The following is an 18,461-nucleotide window of genomic DNA, read 5'->3' as shown; positions in this document are numbered from 1 at the left end:
CTCCTGAACATTAACGATGGGAGTTGAAGCACTAACCATTGATACTAGTTTTATAGTTAGTGCTTCTATGGGAGGGGCCAACTTCATGGACCTTCGTTACTGAGAGTGTTCTTAGGTTCCACTGTATTTATTTAAATCCGTGTTAGCCAGAGATAAAGTACATTTTACATAAAGTCCAGCTGAGTTTATAGACTGAATTTGACGGCAGTGAGTAGGCCATGGTTCAAGATATTTTGACTCAAGTATACAACCCTCTTAAAATATTTTGAAAAGAATCTTGGTCAACAGTGTTTGTGATGCTGAAAGTACCTTGACAGGATCACCTTTAGTTTTGTCACAGTGATTATTAATATTGCCACGGAACATGACTGATTCTGATCCGTTCCAGGCTGGAGCCTCCAGGACCGGAGACGAGAGGATCCTCGACGGAAGCTGACTAGGAAGTAGTACTAGGCGACAAGGCTGACAAACCGGAAATGGCAAGTGAAGCGATGAGAAGGTCGATTGAAGCGACTCCTGTTCCCGATTTAATGAGTTCGTTCCAGTTTTAAGACTCCCTGCGCCCGGGTGGAACACTGGTTGCTTGTATCTTCCTCCGTCACGTCATGGAAGAGTCTTGTCTTACTTTTGATTCCTAGTAGAGATTTGATTGGAAATAAGATATGCTGGGGGGATGTTTATATCGTAACGACTCGATCGTTTTGGTGACTTTGTGTCAAGTTATTGGTAATTATATCACTATTCCTTCTCCAAGGTTGCTGGATTTAAAACGTTGCCTCTAAATTGTTGGCATTTAATTTTTAACTTAATTTAATTAATTAAGAGTCTTTTAAACTTAGCTTCGTGTGCTCAACTCATTCTCAAAATAGCTTCAACATAACATTGTTTCTATATTTTACCACCCGGAGAAGATAATCAATTCAGAGAATGTTCAATCAATCTGACGGCTTAAAGAAAGAAGGGAATTTCAAGTTCAACCATAGTAAATAATAAATAAACTAGATGTTGGCTCGTACTAAACACAGGAATTAAGTATTCAGTGAAAAATGTTTTGATTTGGAACATGGGTTCAGATTTGTATTATTGTATACGCAAGTACAAATCTGGAGATATATTGTACTTTAAAGTATCACATGGCTTGGTTTCTTGGACACTATTCTTGTACCAATGATTATTTAAAAGACACGTCTACAGTATGTCTTCATAGTTTCGAAACAACTTTGGAACCGATTTAGTTTCTATCTCCAGCTACTCAGCTACAATCTCTTAAGGAGTTGATCTCAATTCTGTCCGCCGGGACTGAATATTGTATGGAGCACAACCACCATTAGAGCAGTTATAGGTGGGCCCGGGTTCCAGGGACTGCTCCGAAACTCATTTTCGGACCAGTGCCTGACCAAGCAAATTATTTCGGAACAGTGCCCTTGCATTCTTCCCTTGCATTCTTGCACCCTTTGTCCGACTGGTCTGTATCCTGAATTTCCTCAATTTAGATTCCAACTGCTCGACATGAGCCGAAACGCGTAAAGTTACATAATCGTCATATCTTATCCTACAATTATTATCCAGGACACCATCACGTCCACACCGTGTGTCCTTGTGTCGCAAACTGTCTTGGATCACCTCACAACTCGGCCCTAGCACCCAACAGCCAGAAAATAACAGTCACATGTGCCTTGTACGACTATTAAAACTGGCAACGCCCCCTTTCTCTATTTTGTTCTAGGTGTAAATTAACCACTATTTTGGGAATACTATAGTTGTATCTATTATTAGGTTTAGTGGGGTTTAAATAGTTCATAGAAGTTTACAAAATGAAAAATTTGACCTTAAATTGTTATGTGTTTCTAGGATTTTTATAATTATATCCATCGAATTTATAAACGCTGAAAATAGTGTAAAAATTACAAAATTAAATGTTAAACGTTATTTGCATATTTGTTTTTTTATGATTCTTTAAATTCTCATAAATGCTAAACCATTGGTTTTCAAAACATTTCTACAAGATTACTCTTAATGTAGGGACAACTGATAATTTACAATCTTTATCGACTAAGAAGTAAAGAGTTTGTAGAATTTTTAAAACCTTAAAGACGGTGACACACTATCGATCTTTTCCCCGAACAAGACCCCGAACCGAGCAGGGAGAAGGGAGAAGGGAGGTCGAAGGGAGGATGTTCGATAGTGTGTCACGGGTCCGTACACCGATCAAGACGCCGAACAAGACATCAGGCCGAGCAGGGAGACGAGCGCTCTGGAGGCGGTTTTTTGGCGAAAGATCAAAGAAAAGATCGGTCCGATGTACGGTCCGATGTACGATTAGTCCAGTCAATGAATTATCCAAAAGTAGGTGTAGAGTGCGTGAGCAGGTAACTAAGCGATTCCTTCAGAAACTTGTTCAGGGGGCTTAGGGTGTTAACATACCAAAAGTCCTGACTCCTAGGTGGTGAGCCAGGGGGTGGAGGGGGAAAAAAGGGGGGGGGGAAAGGTACGCATTTTGGGTTTTTTGATTATATCTCGAAAACTATCAACTTTTTGTATACTATAGTAAATTATAAAATTGAAGAAGATTAAATTTTCTACAAGAAAAGTATATAATGTGTTTATTTTGGTTCAACATATTACGAGTTATAACTTTTTTAATTGATATCTTATTAAAATACTCCTTCCATAAGAAATACATGTAAATTAGTATGCGAAATGGGGCGAATCCTATCCGCCCAAAGGAAATATAACTGATATTCTGGAAATATTGACAAAATGTCCAGTAATTTGACACTTTAATCATGAAATTTTGTCAAAAATTAAAGCGAGGGTGAGCGTTTAAAAATGGGATGATTTAAGGTTTTTTTTTATATTTCCAATAAAAAAACACCAAAACTCGAAATTTTGTTACCTCGCCCTCGCCTTAATTTTGGATCAATTTTAATGATTAAAGTGTCAAATTACTGGAAATTTTGTCAAGATTTCCAGAATATCATTTATATTTCCTTTGGGCGGATAGAATTCGCCCCATTTCGCATACTAATTTACATGTATTTCTTATGGAAGAAGATTTTAATAAGATATCAATTAAATAAGTTATAACTCGTAATCTGTTGAACCAAAATAAACACATTATATACTTTTCTTGTAGAAAATTTAATCTTCTTCAATTTTATAATTTACTATAGTATACAAAAAGTTGATAGTTTTCGAGATATAATCAAAAAACCCAAAATGCGTACCTTTCTCCCCCCCCTTTTTTCCCCTCTCCACCCCTGGCTCACCACCTAGGAGTCAGGACTTTTGGTATGTTAACACCCTAAGCCCCCTGAACAAGTTTCTGAAGGAATCGCTTAGTTACCTGCTCACGCACTCTACACCTCATTCCTTGACTGGACTAGATAGTGTGTCACGGTACATTTTTGCCCCGTACATCGTCGCGAGCGCCGCACCGAGCGGCCGCCTGCGCTAGCATTGATAGTTCTGATTTAATATGGCAATTAAACTCTTTAATTGGTAAAGTAAATAAATGTTGGGTAATATGTGCCGTTATATATTATAATCATTTAAGATGTAATGTTTGTGGTTTGTTTGGTCAAGGTTGAAAGTGTAGAAACCGTTAAATCAATTATATCAATAATATTAAGGTTGAATTAAGTAATTGATGTTGACTTAAATTCTTTCAAAAATAATATAAACATTAATATTATTAAAGGCAATTAAAATGATCATTCTGTAACGTTATTTCAATGAATAAAACCAATAGAAATCAATAGATATAACTAAGCATCCTTTCTAGAATATTTTATTTTTGCGACAAGTTTTCAAAATGCGACTTTTAACAATAATTGTTATGTTATAGAAACTTTTTGGCTTTGGTCTGGTGTGCATTTTTTATATTCCACGGCACTGCCTCCGCGCTCTCACTCGCACACACTCTCTATCTCTCTCCAAACTTCCTTTTGCCGCGCTCGGTAGAATTTGTCTGGTCTTGGTCATGTTCGGGGAAATGTTCGGAGTAAAATTTTGCTGAAATTTATCTCCCTTCTCCCTTCTCCCTGCTCGGTTCGGGGTCTTGATCGGGGAAAAGATCGATAGTGTGTCACCGCCTTAAAGAGTATCCTGTACAGATTTTAGTTTTAATCATTGTTCTATATTCCTTCAGATTCATACAAAAAATAATTACTATGTATCAGGACATTAAAAACTCTTTTGCACCAAAACATGATGTAGTGTTAATACTTTGGACCTCAGGCATGCAATACCTACCCAAGAAACTCGCAAAGTCTGTCATGTAGTTCGTTTAAGGCCAAATTAAACCTAGTTTAATTTCACTCTCCACATCTTGTAATGTTTGTAATTATTGTTAAAATGTATTGTTTGTGGCTTGAGCTGTCTTGAAAATCAGATTTTAACTGAAAACCGCATTCAATAAAGGCATTATTTATTTAATAAGTAAAATATAATTTATTTTGGAGCAAAAATATTGTAGTACTAGTACTTGAATTCGTTTAAGTAAAACGATGCTGATTTGCAAATTTAGAAAATAGTTTGGTCTGCGAAAAAACTTTTTTCGTAGGACTTTTTGTTGATTGATTGGATATGAACACGGGCTTTCATTGCATGAGTTCTACAGTAGGCTAGTCCCTAATAGATCAACCGAGTTCTGCAATGTCGTTATAAGATTTGCCGAAACAATTTTATTGACTGAGATCTAGCTTCGAAATAACCTAGATACACTAACTGCAAGGTGTATACAATTTGTCCAACTATGTTGTCCGTAGCTAAAATATGCACCGCTGTCAATAATTGAGCATTATTAATCTCGTGCGACAATAGAGTTGTGCATTCTAATTACTAGACCACGTGCTGTATCACCTGGAGCAACACAGCCAAGGTGAACCAGTTGTCACTTCCATCACTTCCTGAGCTTCCAGCAGATCGGTGAACTTGGCCTCGGCCTTCCAGCAGTTCCAGCAGCGCCCACCCGCGGAATGTGAGGCTCGGACCTCTGGATCACAGCTAGGGCGTTCACTCTTCCGACGATATAATCCGATGGCGTAGGAAGTTCATGGACCACCAGACGTTGAAAAGTGTCTTGAAAATGGTTTCTGAATTGTTGGGCTTGCAATAAATGTTCCTGACTGTTAAAACAGCTGCTTTTAGTCAGTAAAAAAGCTACACAAGGCATCATACTCCATTCTACACTCATCCTTCACTCATATTTGGGATGAAATACACATATGTGGCGTCCCCGTCTCAAATGGTAATAATAATATATTTCCCATTATTGTAATGTTGATCGAATAGTGGTTTCACATTCTCTATTAGTATGTTATTACTAATTGTCTGACAACTTAAGAATCTTTTTTCTTTAGACTTAGGAAACTATTAGTGCTCTATCCTAAGTTTTACCATATGTTTGATAGCTTTCATTGTTACTAATGTTAACCGCAATTCAGCCAAAATATAATAGGAAAAGTTTAAAATGACTCATAGATAATGTCTAAAACTATCTTAAACTCGTTATTATTTAGTTTAACTCGTCCAGCAATGGTTTACAGTTGTCAATTTCTATGTACTTGTATAGTTCGAAAACCTTCGAAAGCAAACCGATGTAAGCCTTTCAATGATTAAAAACCCTTATACCTATTTTAGAAACATCTGTCATATGATTTTTTTTTTATAAAATATAATTCGAAGCTAGTTTTCAGATACGCTGGCAAAATACTGTGACTTATTATAATTGCATGAAATGTGCATTTGATTTACTGTCACTTCACGCTTACTTTTGTATATTGAAGCGTTGTTGTATGCCCAAAGGTTATGGAAATATAAACAAATTGTAAATTTAAAATTCTCATGTTATTCTTATGGAGAATAAATCAACTGTTGTATTTTGCTTTTTTATGGATATATTTTAATCTAATTTAGCAATTTTGTTTATTTCTTACTAAGCTATCAACATATCAATAAAAAAACACACCTCAATATCTTTCCCGTATCAGTAAACCTAAGTATTAACTAATTAATGTTATTTAGATAGGAAATAATCTGACAATTTTTAGCGAATATTTGAGTAAAAATCTATCCGGGTAAATGGAAATTTGCTTAGTCTGCAGGTTTGCTGTGGCGGGGGTATTATAATTTTCTTGTGTTTCTGGTTTATGATATTTTGGTTTTATTTTTCTGTTGTATGCGTGTTCGTCCAGGAATTCGTACAAGTGAATTCTTGCAATCAACGGTTAATCCATCAGTCTTGGAGGTCCTTATTAAAAAACCACCATCATAAATAGCTTTTGATATGAAAATGGTACACCCCAGGGTGGGGTTTCGAAGCCGATTTTATAGAAAAGAACATTTTTATCTGAATTTCCGTTTAATCCTTCCACCTTTGTACAAGCATTTAAATCCCTACGATTAATTATATAACCGTCCCACTTTTTACATTTAACATTACTGAAAATGTATATTGATAATCAATAGTTATTAAAGTTATAAAGGAGATTCAGTGGAATTAGAGTATAGAAGCTCGTAGCTATAAATCTAATTCCCAAACCATATTGAAGTCAATGATATAATAGGTTTATGATAGTGTAACCAGTAGACCGTAGCGGTGGCAATACGCGAAGTACTAAATCACGGGATTGGCTCCATTTTGTCCCGTAATACCAAGGGGACAAAACAGTTTATAATAGCTTTATTTAGAGGGCGTGGGAGGTGGGGGACAATGAGCACACAGGCTATATATCGCCGGCGGAGGGTGAGTGTGGAATTTTTAATCTCACGATAAAACGACAAACAAAATAATATTTATCGACGACGAACAACCGAAGGATTAGCGTTAAATGAACTCGTTTTTATTCATCTGCACTCGATTTTGGCCTAAAGGCTTGTTACGGTGATTCTGAAATACGACCGACATCGAATAAATAGATTAATCCGGTCGAAATTTGATAGGTGGGATTTGCAGTCGGTTTGTCTTCGGTGGAAATTAGTTCATTGACTCTCTATTGCTGCGGGATTTAACTCTTTGATCAGAGCGGATTTAGTTTGATTCACACGCGGTTTATTGCTACATTTGTAGGTAAAGTGTTAAACGATAATTAATTGTATAAAAAATAACTAAAAACGATTAGTTATTAGTTATTGATGTTGATATTTGTCGTTTCGATAGTTAAAACGTGTTGGTACTTCCACTAATTTTATGTCCTACAGTTTATCATTTTGTCATGTCTTTGTGTGTGCACTTTTTTCTACGAGAAACAATCTTCCTTAGAGTACCACCACCACAGCAAACCTACAAACTACATTAGCCTCATTTAATTTTACTCATTTAACTTAAATATATTTAAATAATATAAGGTTTAGCAAAGCAAGTACCTAGGTTTGTTGCTACAGTGAGGGCAATAAAGTGAGATTTTAGTAAAATATCAATAGCTTAGTATAAAATAAATATATTACCCAAGATTGATCAAAATATATAAAAAAAACAAGCAAACTACAGCAGTTTACTTATTATCCGTAAGGATAGATAATTTTTTTAAATTTCATCCGTAACCATACAAAAACACAATGTACTAAATTATTTAGCTCTTTAAATTTGAGGGATTTGAGAGAACTAGGGACGTTTTATGTTTTGAGGATAAAAAAAGGAGAAACCCCACTTCTTAAACCCAAATAAAAAACTGTTCCCATGGTGCGATCATGCTGTTTCGCGAACTCGTTCGAAAGAACGTATAGCCAATTTTCGTGTAAATCGGATGATTTTTGCTTGAGTTATCGTGCTAATGGATACCCATACATGTGGGATATACATATGTATGTGGATTCGAACGGATGAGTTGATTGGCCTCTGGGAACATCAAAACGAAAAAGTAGATCGTTCCCGTGTCAAGGTCTTAATAATGAGACCTATGGTAATAGCTTATTCCCCATATGGGAAATTTGCTAAAAAGTATGCCACAACAGGCTGAAGATGTCACTTTGAGTGTAGACTCTAGTTCTACAGTTCGTACATATTACCAAAAAGTAGCCTATTTACGCCATTTTCAATGTTTATCGTCAGTTAGAAGGCTAACACTGTAACAAAACTAAATTTCATCTTATCAAAATTAACAAATTAAATGTTCAATTTTTTGAATTATGAAATATTATATAACACAATAACGATAATTGTATTGCAATGAGTCCAAGGTGACCGGTTGCGTGTGGTAGACCACGTAGACATCAGACCCGCATCTTGCCTCTGCTGGACGAGTATAACGAAAATAATACATTAACATTTAAACACTTATTTATACACTGTAACATTGTATGAACATTATGTATCCCATAAGGTAACGCCTCATGTATGCACATTGCACAATGCCTAATAGTTACTGAAACACCAAACTTGTGCTACTCAACGGGATAAACTCGCAAAATATAAGAAGCATCAGATTAAAACAAAATATTAAAGTTATGATGTGCAGTGAATTAAGAAAAAAACAATCCCACCCAACGTGAGCTAATTGACTTTTAACCTATGCACAATATTATCACAATTTACAAACAAACAAAACACTTAGAGTTTTGATATTCAAGAAAGAAAACTACCCTTTTCGTATTTTGGGAAATTATTTATTTTCCCAATTTATTTAGTCGCATGTTTTCTTGTAGTAGCCTATATTATCGATTGTTATTGTTGCCAAATTTATCTATTGTTATGCTTGCTATTCAACCAAGTCTTTTCTATTGCATGTAATGTTAGTCTCTTATCTGCCTGTCAAAAAATTATGCAAAACAACAACAAAAAAAAATGAAAAAAGCATGAGAAAAGGCAGAAGGGAAGAAAATTTATTTAGGCTAAGCAATTGTATTTCACATTTCCCCTTCACTCTTTAATCACTTTTCGTTCATTTAATCTCAATCTTTCAATATTGTATCTGTAGCAGCATGTCAACCCTGTAATGTCAACCCTTGTAAAAATGGTGTTATACCGTAAACAAATAAATAAATAATTTTAAAGAATTGGATAATGTTAGGAAAATAGTTTCATAAAAATCTCTTCTACTGGGAATCCGAGGAAATTCTTCAAATTTGAAATTTAATTTCTGATCTTGAAGCTTCTTGAGTGTTCGTGTTAGTACAGTAGCCTATATTGAAATAGATGGGACAAGGATGAAATTTTCGCTTTAATATTAGATTTATTGAAGAAAACTGTCCTTTCAGTCCTTCTAAGATATAATTTAGAACTATAGTATTTTTTTACTGGATAAACAGGGAGGGATATTTGCATGTTGATTACGCTAAAAGTTGGGTCACCTTTTCTAATATTTAACATGCCAATATCTTCTAATTGAGTAGGTTTTTAAAAATAAATCAAAAGCCTTAAAATTACTCTTAAGAATAAAATAAGTTACCATTAAAATTGGGAAATGGCGGTCATTTATAAAAAAAGATTAATTTGGTAATTTACATTGAAAGTAAGGCAAAGATCCCAATTTAAAGTTTTCTCTAACTCTAATCTGTTAAGCTGTTCACCTCGAAAAGGTTATCGTAGGTATCTTATATTATTAAAGTGCTTCACATTTGTTTTGGAGCACGAAATCACACACATAGTTAAACCATAGACTAAGCAACACAAGAAGACTCCTCGTCCCATTGTAAATTTTGAACCTTGTTTTTTGCGTCTAGTCCACACTGATCGCTAGTATAGACAACATTTTGTTTCTATTATTATTATTTTTAATAATTTAAAAAAAAAAAATAAATAATTAATAAAATTAAATTTTTTTATTATTTTAGGGTTATTTTCATGATTTGTGCTTCACTATTTGGTTATATAACTAGGAAACCAGTTATTGTTTATGATTACCTATATCATTTTATTAGGTTAAACGAGGTTTTAAATGACTGCAATAACAAGAAACCAATTGTGAACAAATCATAACCTCTATAGTTGGACGTACAGAACTAAGAATAAAATTGGCTTCAGCTGTTCCATTAGGATAACTAATCTACTAAGGGAGTATGTGTATGTTTTATCTATGGTTAAACTCTCTCACTCACGAAGAATATTTCACATTATTTTATGACATAAATACTGTATTATACTGACATGGGAGCTGCTTTAAAGTATAACTGTATAATAACCTTAAAATTTCATACAATCTTTTAGGATTGATATGGCAACCTTTTGTTTGTTAAGGCGAGCATTATAATAATAACCACTCAGCTACTCAGCCAGTACTACATACATCCATCAATCGTCTAAGGTTTGACAGGAAACTTTGCAAAAGTTAGTACTCAAATTCCTCCACGGTTCAGCAGCTGTATGTTCTGTTGCAAGTGTAGCTGTAGTATCTGGACCACCCACGTGTATATACACTACACACTACACACTACACACACGCCAGGCAAGGTGTTGGCGGTTATCAGTCCGTGAAGCGTGCAGGTATCTCCCACATCGTGACATAATTCCTTTAACACCTCGCATGAGGCCATTTAATGACCTAATGCTACTGTGTAGGTCACATTGTCCTGAAAGTCTCACATATTTGTTAAATTGTAATGGTTTCTACAGTGTGCTCCAATATGAACAACATTACTGAAGCGTTCAATGTCTTATAGTGAGCCTAAGTGACTAATTTTGAATATTTGCATTTTAAATTTAGCTACAAAAACATATTTTAATTATTATTTTATTTACGTAGTCTTGTACATACCCCGGGTGTCCCACGAAGGGGTTTAAACGTTTGATTTTATATTACGTACCCATTCATGCACCGAGCTTTTTTAAACTTTACACAGTTTACAAAGTAGGTTCTAAAAATACCCTGGAAAAATTTCCTATCCGTAGTAGAAACAAAATGGCGGCATACTGAAAAATTTACCATGTGCTTTCTATAAAAACTAGTTTCATGATTTATTATTTGTTATTTATTTATTATTATTATTTATTAGTTATTTGATTTATTTTTAGTTTTCCATTAGGCTATGTTCTAGTTTTTTTTCTTTCAAAAGTCATATTGCCGTGGAAAGTAACAATAAAAATATTTTATAAAACAAAAAATACCTTTTTAATGTTTTTAAAGTAACGTTTTTCAATATGCCACCATTTTGTTTCTACTAAGGTTAGGGAGTTGAAATTTTTCCAGAATATTTGTAGAACCTACTTTGTAAACTGTGTAAAGTTTCAAAAAGTTCGGTGCATGAATGGGCACGTAATATAACATCAAACTTTTAAACCCCTTCGTGGGACACCCTATACATCAAACGTTAACTTGTTATGGTAATTACGAATACTTAAATGTTGTTACGGTTTCCAATTGCAAATATGTCAAGGCAAATGGTTCCAGCTATGATGTGTCTCAGGTGATGAACAAGAAGAAGCTGTTGGAATTTTTAATTTTCACAAAAGACAAAACAAACCTTCAGGAATCCCAGGAACGTTGTAGTTAGTCTTGCTGTAGACTTGACTGCGATGAAATATGTGACATACAATTTGAGTTGTGTTTGTCTCTTCTAATTAGGATTTTTTACTCCTTCCATTGTTGTTGGGTTTCGGATAGTCACGGACACAGGTTACTTTAAAACGTTTGTTTGAGTTCTGAACATAACTGATATGGATATTTAGAACAAGATTTTGATTTGAAACTAATGTAAAGGACTGTATGGACCTGATTTTTGTGATTATGTAATTAAAGATTTAATTTTTAATTATTCTACTATTTCTGCCAACCTTGCACGAATTGTCCGTTGAAGCATATGTAAGTGAGCCAATTCAAATATATAAAAATCAAAAATATTATCATACTTTGGTAACCTTATGAAGGCTTGTTGTTATAGATAAAAACTTGTTAGTTCTCATAATGATTTCATTGGAGTGCATACCATATGTAAAACATGACACGTATCTTAAAGCTAACAAAGATCTGAACTTTTGAGAAAACCTGTAAGCAGCACACCAAACAACCGCATACTTGAATGAGGTCTTGAAGTTGAAACTTTAAAGATAAACCGACTCCGAAGGGCTTAATCTCAATTAAAGGGTAGTATTTAAAAACATTAAAATATTGAAGATACATCAGCTGTTATTTTTTTAGTTTTTTTTGTTTACTTTTCCTTGAGTTAACATTTTGGTTTTAAGAGAAGTGACAGTAATCCTACGGTTTTCTTATAATGTAGGATAGTGTTAAAACCTTTGCGTTATGTTTCAATTGTTTACTTATTAGTTCAGTATATATTTTTAAAACACAACATTTAGTGTTAAAAATGCCAAAAAAGGTTTAATGCTAAAACACAGTTGCAGACAATAATGATATGTGTATAATTAATTAACACAAGGACCATAGAATTTCGACAGACTCTTATGTGTACCAACTGGAAAAACGCATCTGTAGAGTATTATTCCTTGTGACATGGACATTGATCAAATTAATTTACATAAATAACAAGAGCTTAATCAACCAGCATTGGACAAGGTTAACCTTTTAACCTTTTAATTCTCATTATATTACGATAGAGTTAGTTTTGATTCTGCCACAGGGTTTAATGCGAATACACAAGAGATTTTCATTAAAATAAGCAATAAGTACGATAGAGATTTGCATGTATAATTTGCATGGTAAGCGCAGGTAGCTGTTTTGTACAGTAGATTTTAGAGACTCACATAATTAATTCTCTTAAAGAACTCTCGCTCCGTTGTGAAGCATGGGCAAAACAATTAGTCTAGTTTAAGCTAACGAGGATCACAAACTTTTGAGATACCTGTCAACACCTATCAACACATAATTGAATGAAAGTTCTTGATACAAAAGTTCCAATATATCTGAAAAATACAATTTTTTCATATACCCACCCCTCCTAAACGCTATTGCTAAACTAAAAAGTGTTATCTCCAATATTCCAGTAAATTTTAAAATTCCCTTATTCAATGAGTCTCCACTAAGCTTATCAACACATTTTAAATTGAATAGTTTAAATAAAACTCTCCCCAACAACTCCCAAATACTTTCAAAACTCTCAATGCTATTAACAGCTTGCACATATCCCGAATAATATTATACATTTGTAAAATGATTATTTACATTATTACATGATTTATTACATGATTACATGATTATTGTGCACCTTGCTTTGAAAACACCTCCACAGTTCTTTAATTTGCATACTGCATTTACAAAATTAGTTTTCAATTTTACAAATTTACACGAGTGTGCAATTCATTTATTGGTGCCTCTAATCAAAGCAACGATGCAGTCTGTAATTCAGGTGCAATCAGTGATCAGTTTCAGAGCCCGATTGACCACGTGACCTCCTCACCCCACTACCATCCCCACAACAATCAGTAGCTGCACATTGTTAGTGGCACTGCACTGATAACTGCCTTTCACTACGCTGGATGGATGTGCTTACAATGTGACAACCACAGGATGAATTTGTTTAATTTTTGTTTTATATTGTATTTCTATGATTGTGCAAGGGAATAAACACAATGTGCTCCCTCACTGTGTTGAAGAGATGTGATGAAGTCACTGATATAGTAGGGTTTGTATATTTTACACATTTGCAACCGATTATATTTGCCACCATAATTGGTTACACTATACTAATGTGTCTGGTTTCTACTAATCTAGCTGAAAGCTGCCTCATTTGCTGTGAATAATTGCAATTTATTTTCAGATTACTGCTTTATATATTTTTTCTTGAGCTACTGATATAACAGCTGCAATTGTAAAACTCTTTAATTGATCATAGGATTACTTGTGGTTCTACAGGTAAGCATGACATGGTTCCAGGACCTCTTGACGAAATTCAATACCATATGGAAAAAATAAAATAGTACAAACCTTATAGTGTATTGTGCATTTTGTGAATATATTAACGACATGCAATGTGCACTAAGTACTGGCTTACCTAAATAAAAAGGTAACGTATGTTGAACCATTTTACAGATTTGAAGACACATCTATTGTTTAGATCACATGTTTTAATTATTCCCCTTCAAAACTAAAACGCCTTCTAATTTAAAAATATTTTTTTTTTATTTTACTGCTTCAAAATTACAATTTAATATTTAATGCATGTATGTGAAATTTATTATTTTAATTAGAGAAAAAATAGAAAGTCGATTCTTGTGTAGAGACAAGTTTGAAGTGATTTTTATATTTCAAAAACATTATCAGTTACAACTATTAGGCTAAATTATAATAATGTCTAGTTAAAGATTAACTGGTACAATACTAGCAATTACTATACTAAATATGTACTCTTTTTTATTTATGTATGTTATCTGTTGTCATAATTAACACATACAAATCAAATGGAATTGTCATTTCTTATGATTACATACAAATACAACAAAAACTCCATAAAACATCAAGAACTTGGAGTAAGTTCAGCGCCTACGTTTCTACTTCGATATACAGCAATACGTGTGTGCGGTGAGTTTGCAGTTGGTATTATGGAGGCACTTCACGTCTATACTGCCTTGTCTCTTATCAAATTACTACAAATTAACTGCGATTAAAAAGTCTTGTTATAACCAGGAGTGTTATTGACTGTATTATTTTTACCTGGATAAGTTTCCGAAAAATTTGATTCTGATGTTAGAGGTGAGATAAATCCTTTCATTGAGTGGATATTTAACATGAATTTAATGCTTATAGACTAAAGTTGTTGAAATATATATTATCATTATAAGCAATGCCTAAAAAGTATTTTATTTGTTTCTAAAATATAACTTAAACACTATCATGATCATATCAGAATACATACTGAACCTAGAACCTACAATCACAGACCAAAAATATACCTCTTATAAGACCTCTTTCTTTAATAATATAACGTCCTAGTGTTAAGGAAACGGATACTTGATGATTTATAAGATAATAATAAAGAATATAATAAAAATAATTAATTTTTAACAATATGAAATTTTAATAAGAATTAACATAAATTTTAAATGTAGGTAGTTAGAAGTAACATGTACTGTACTCGTATACTTTTGTTTATCATAATCATTTACAGATAATAAACAGTAACAAGATGCAATATAAATAATCTTTAACTACATTCCATTTACATTTTACTTGTTACTTAACTTATCAAGAAAAGATAATAATAAAAATTCAATTTAATAAAAATCTAATTTTGTATGAATTACATGCAGATTTGAATTAACATATCCATTCATATTATTGTTACGATTAAACCGAGGTAATGTGTTTCCAAAAAATTTATACAACATTATATTTAGTTTCTGCAATGAAATAAGTGAATGAAACGTTTTAGATAGGTTCTTTGCAGACCATGAAATTGAGATTGAAATTCCAATATATTGATGCCAATATATTGACAATTGACTTGATAAGTACCTATAAAACCTAGTAGTTCCTCACTCAATAAACTACATAGACTCAATGAATTAGTGCTTCTGCTACGGAAACACAATAGGTTTGATGAAAATTATTTTTAAATGCTTAAAAAATTCTATAAAAATGAAATTTGGAGTATATATGATTGTATGGTTTAGTAATTATAGTACATAAACCTTTAGTGGATTTTGTGAAGATAAAGCTCATTTAATGCACAATTATTTTTATTGGATAGTTTCATCTTACCTACACAATTTGTTAATATTTCTTTTTCATGCGAGACTTTGTAAATAAATCAGATACATTATATTATTTGTGTCTCCCAACAGCATTAATAGCACAGTAGGATAAAGAGAGTGAAGAAGAATAAAAAAGAGTGAAGAGAGGAGAAGTTCGTGAAAAAGAGTGACTTGCCATTATTTTGAAACGTGAGGTGTGGTTTTTAATTAATTATTCAAGGTGAATGAAATATTAAGTGTAAATGTTATTGTATGCTGAACATGCATAGGCTATATAATCTTTAAATCAGCATTAAATTTGCTTCGATTTAAGTTGTCTACGACGATTGTGGTTATGCAGTGTACAGTTTTAGTATAAGTTCCTAAAGGTACTTGAAATATTGTATATGTTTAGTACTTTAAACAATTATATTTAGTTATAAGTTTCTAGGGTGTGATTTTATAATAGTCAACCTTTACCCAAGCAGTAATTACAGGTTAGAAAAATTTCATACACAAAAGAAGTACCATAGTTTTTTCGAAAGAAAATCCTAGGATTTAGGTTTAGTTGGAAATATTTTAATTAGATTTAAAGTAGTAGTTATTATTTTGCCAGCTATCTCATAAATTCTTGTCAGATTACTTTGTTCCCGACGCCAACATTTTAGTTTATATGAACAAGTATTTAAGACAAAGAAAACAGGTTGATTGTACATGCGGGTTGTCAACCAATAAAAATCTAAGCAATGAAAAAACAATGAATATGTACAAAAATTTTTTTTATTTATTATTTCAGTACGACAAACATGCTAATAGTGATAATGTCCGTTAGTCTGCAGGTGATGTTCCCTGGTGGCAGCGACCTCGTGAGTGTCTGTCAGGTATCCGGACTTGAGCACCACGGGCTTGGTGAGGGGTCCGTGGTAAGGTGCCACATGATAGAATTGTCCATGGTCGGCGCTGTAGTCTGAGACGTATCTGCCACTGTAGTGGTCACCGTAGCCTCCGTGAACCTTGGCCTTGGCTACGGCGGCGAAATGCTCAGCCTTAGCAGCGGCCACCTCGTGAGTGTCTGCGATGTGTCCGTCATGCAGGACGTGTGGGATGGCGGTGGGACCGTGGTACCTAATGTCTCCATGATGGCCGTCATAAGAGCCACTGTATTCCTCGCCTTGGCTGTATTCGTAGTCTCCTCCGTAGTGAGATTCCTTGGCTAGAGCGGCGAGATGAGCATTCTTGGCTGCTGCTACCTCATGGGTGTCTGCCAGGTAGCCGTTGTGGAGGACAACAGGCTTGGCGGTAGGTCCGTGGTAGTAACTACAGTACACGCTCTGGGTGTACAGGACAGCGAAACATAGCAGTGCCTAAATTAAAAAAAAATACAATCATGGTTTTTATTCTTTATTATCCTTGTTATATTATCTATGTTTCTAATATTCTTTCATTTCTCCTATATTATTTATCAATATTTGCATATACAGGGTGGCTGAAAAGTAACTTGCACCCCCACTTAACTTTTTAAACCATTTGAGATATTTGAAATCGGTTTAGGGCAACCTTCTTAGATATGAGGGGCTACAATAATTATGGTCAATTTAGAAAATTTCGCCCTTAGGAGTAGTGGGGGTAGGGGGTAGCTCAAAATTTTCAAATGACAAAAATAGTCGAGTTTGGTATCATTTTACAGGTCTTGACGAAACATAAACATTGACATAAAGAAAACCAAAATCGGATCACTAATAACAAAATGGCGCCCTAAAACGTTTCAAATCCAAATAACCATGAGGGTGGCAAAAACATTAACTTGCACCCTCTTTAACTTTGTTACTATTTGAGATATTTGAAATCGGTTTGCGGCAACTTGTTTGGATATGAAGGGCTCCAATAATTATGGTCAGTTTTGAAAATTTTGCCCTTAGGGGTAGCGGGGGTAGGGGGTAGCTCAAAATTTTCAAAAAGCAAGTATAGTCGAATTTGGTATCATTTGATCGACCCTGTATATGAAAAATTATAAATTATAAATACACTACTTTCAAGTGGCATATTTCAGCTTAGTTTGAACATCCCATGCAATTGACTCATGATATTTGAGTACTGAAATATAATAATTCGCACCTAGGGCCGAAAATAGGGTTTGCCGGGTCAAGATTTATTTAAATTTAAAACGAAGTCGAAAAAAAAAACAAAAAAAAAAAAGATTATCGAGAGCTGCAAAACCATTTCGGTCTGTGGTACGAACGCTATTTGTCACCACGATAATTACACACTAACAGTCAACACAACTACAACTTTAAGGTTATGTGAAGAAATAATTTTTGAGTAATCAGCAAAAGTAATATAATATAATAATAAACAGTTGCTAGGCAGCGGTGACAATAAAACAAATCTATTGTAATGCTATGGATACTGATTGTGTTAAGCGAACTGCTGATTTTTGGCTCAAGGGAATGTAAAAACCTACTTGGTCCCCAAATAATAATGACAGCTGGAATCTGGAATAGACAGCAGTACTTAGCTTTCGGTCAGTAAACGTTTGTAATACGGCTAAAAACTCGTAGTGTGGTGAAAATGCATTTACCAACAATAGGCCTACAATAAAAAAAATAAAATCTTTCCAGTGTTTTACGAAATCTCAGGGATGTTCTTAATAAATTTCTTATTATTTTAAAGAGAATATCAACAAATTTATTTAATGATCATGTTTATTTATTTATACTTTAAATTCCTGAAATGATGATTGTTAACAACATTTTTTATGTTCAAAATGATTAAATTAAATTAATTAAAACCCTACAAATAATCAGTACACGACATAATAAATTTTTTTAAAGCATATTAATCATTTGAAACAGTGAAAAGACAAGTACTTGCCTGGGTGAACATGTTGGTACGTATG

The 18,461-nt window shown here is 33.7% G+C and overlaps 1 protein-coding gene across 1 annotated transcript; it reads right to left on the bottom strand.

Moving 5' to 3' along the window:
• Window positions 1-16,365: 16,365 nt before the first annotated feature.
• Window positions 16,366-18,461, bottom strand: LOC128983697 (cuticle protein 5-like). The gene is made up of 2 exons (XM_054403101.1): window positions 18,437-18,461; window positions 16,366-16,929 (listed from the first exon to the last, which is right to left on the bottom strand). Exons 1-2 carry the CDS (start codon window positions 18,446-18,448, stop codon window positions 16,375-16,377), a joined length of 567 nt encoding a protein of 188 aa, XP_054259076.1. The 5' UTR covers window positions 18,449-18,461; the 3' UTR covers window positions 16,366-16,374.

Source organism: Macrosteles quadrilineatus, unplaced genomic scaffold, assembly GCF_028750875.1.
Source record: "Macrosteles quadrilineatus isolate MER2022 unplaced genomic scaffold, UCM_ALF_1.0 Scaffold_1__1_contigs__length_201487025, whole genome shotgun sequence".
Classification (NCBI taxonomy): Eukaryota; Metazoa; Arthropoda; class Insecta; order Hemiptera; family Cicadellidae; genus Macrosteles; species Macrosteles quadrilineatus.
This window is presented reverse-complemented; position numbering and strand designations above follow the sequence as displayed.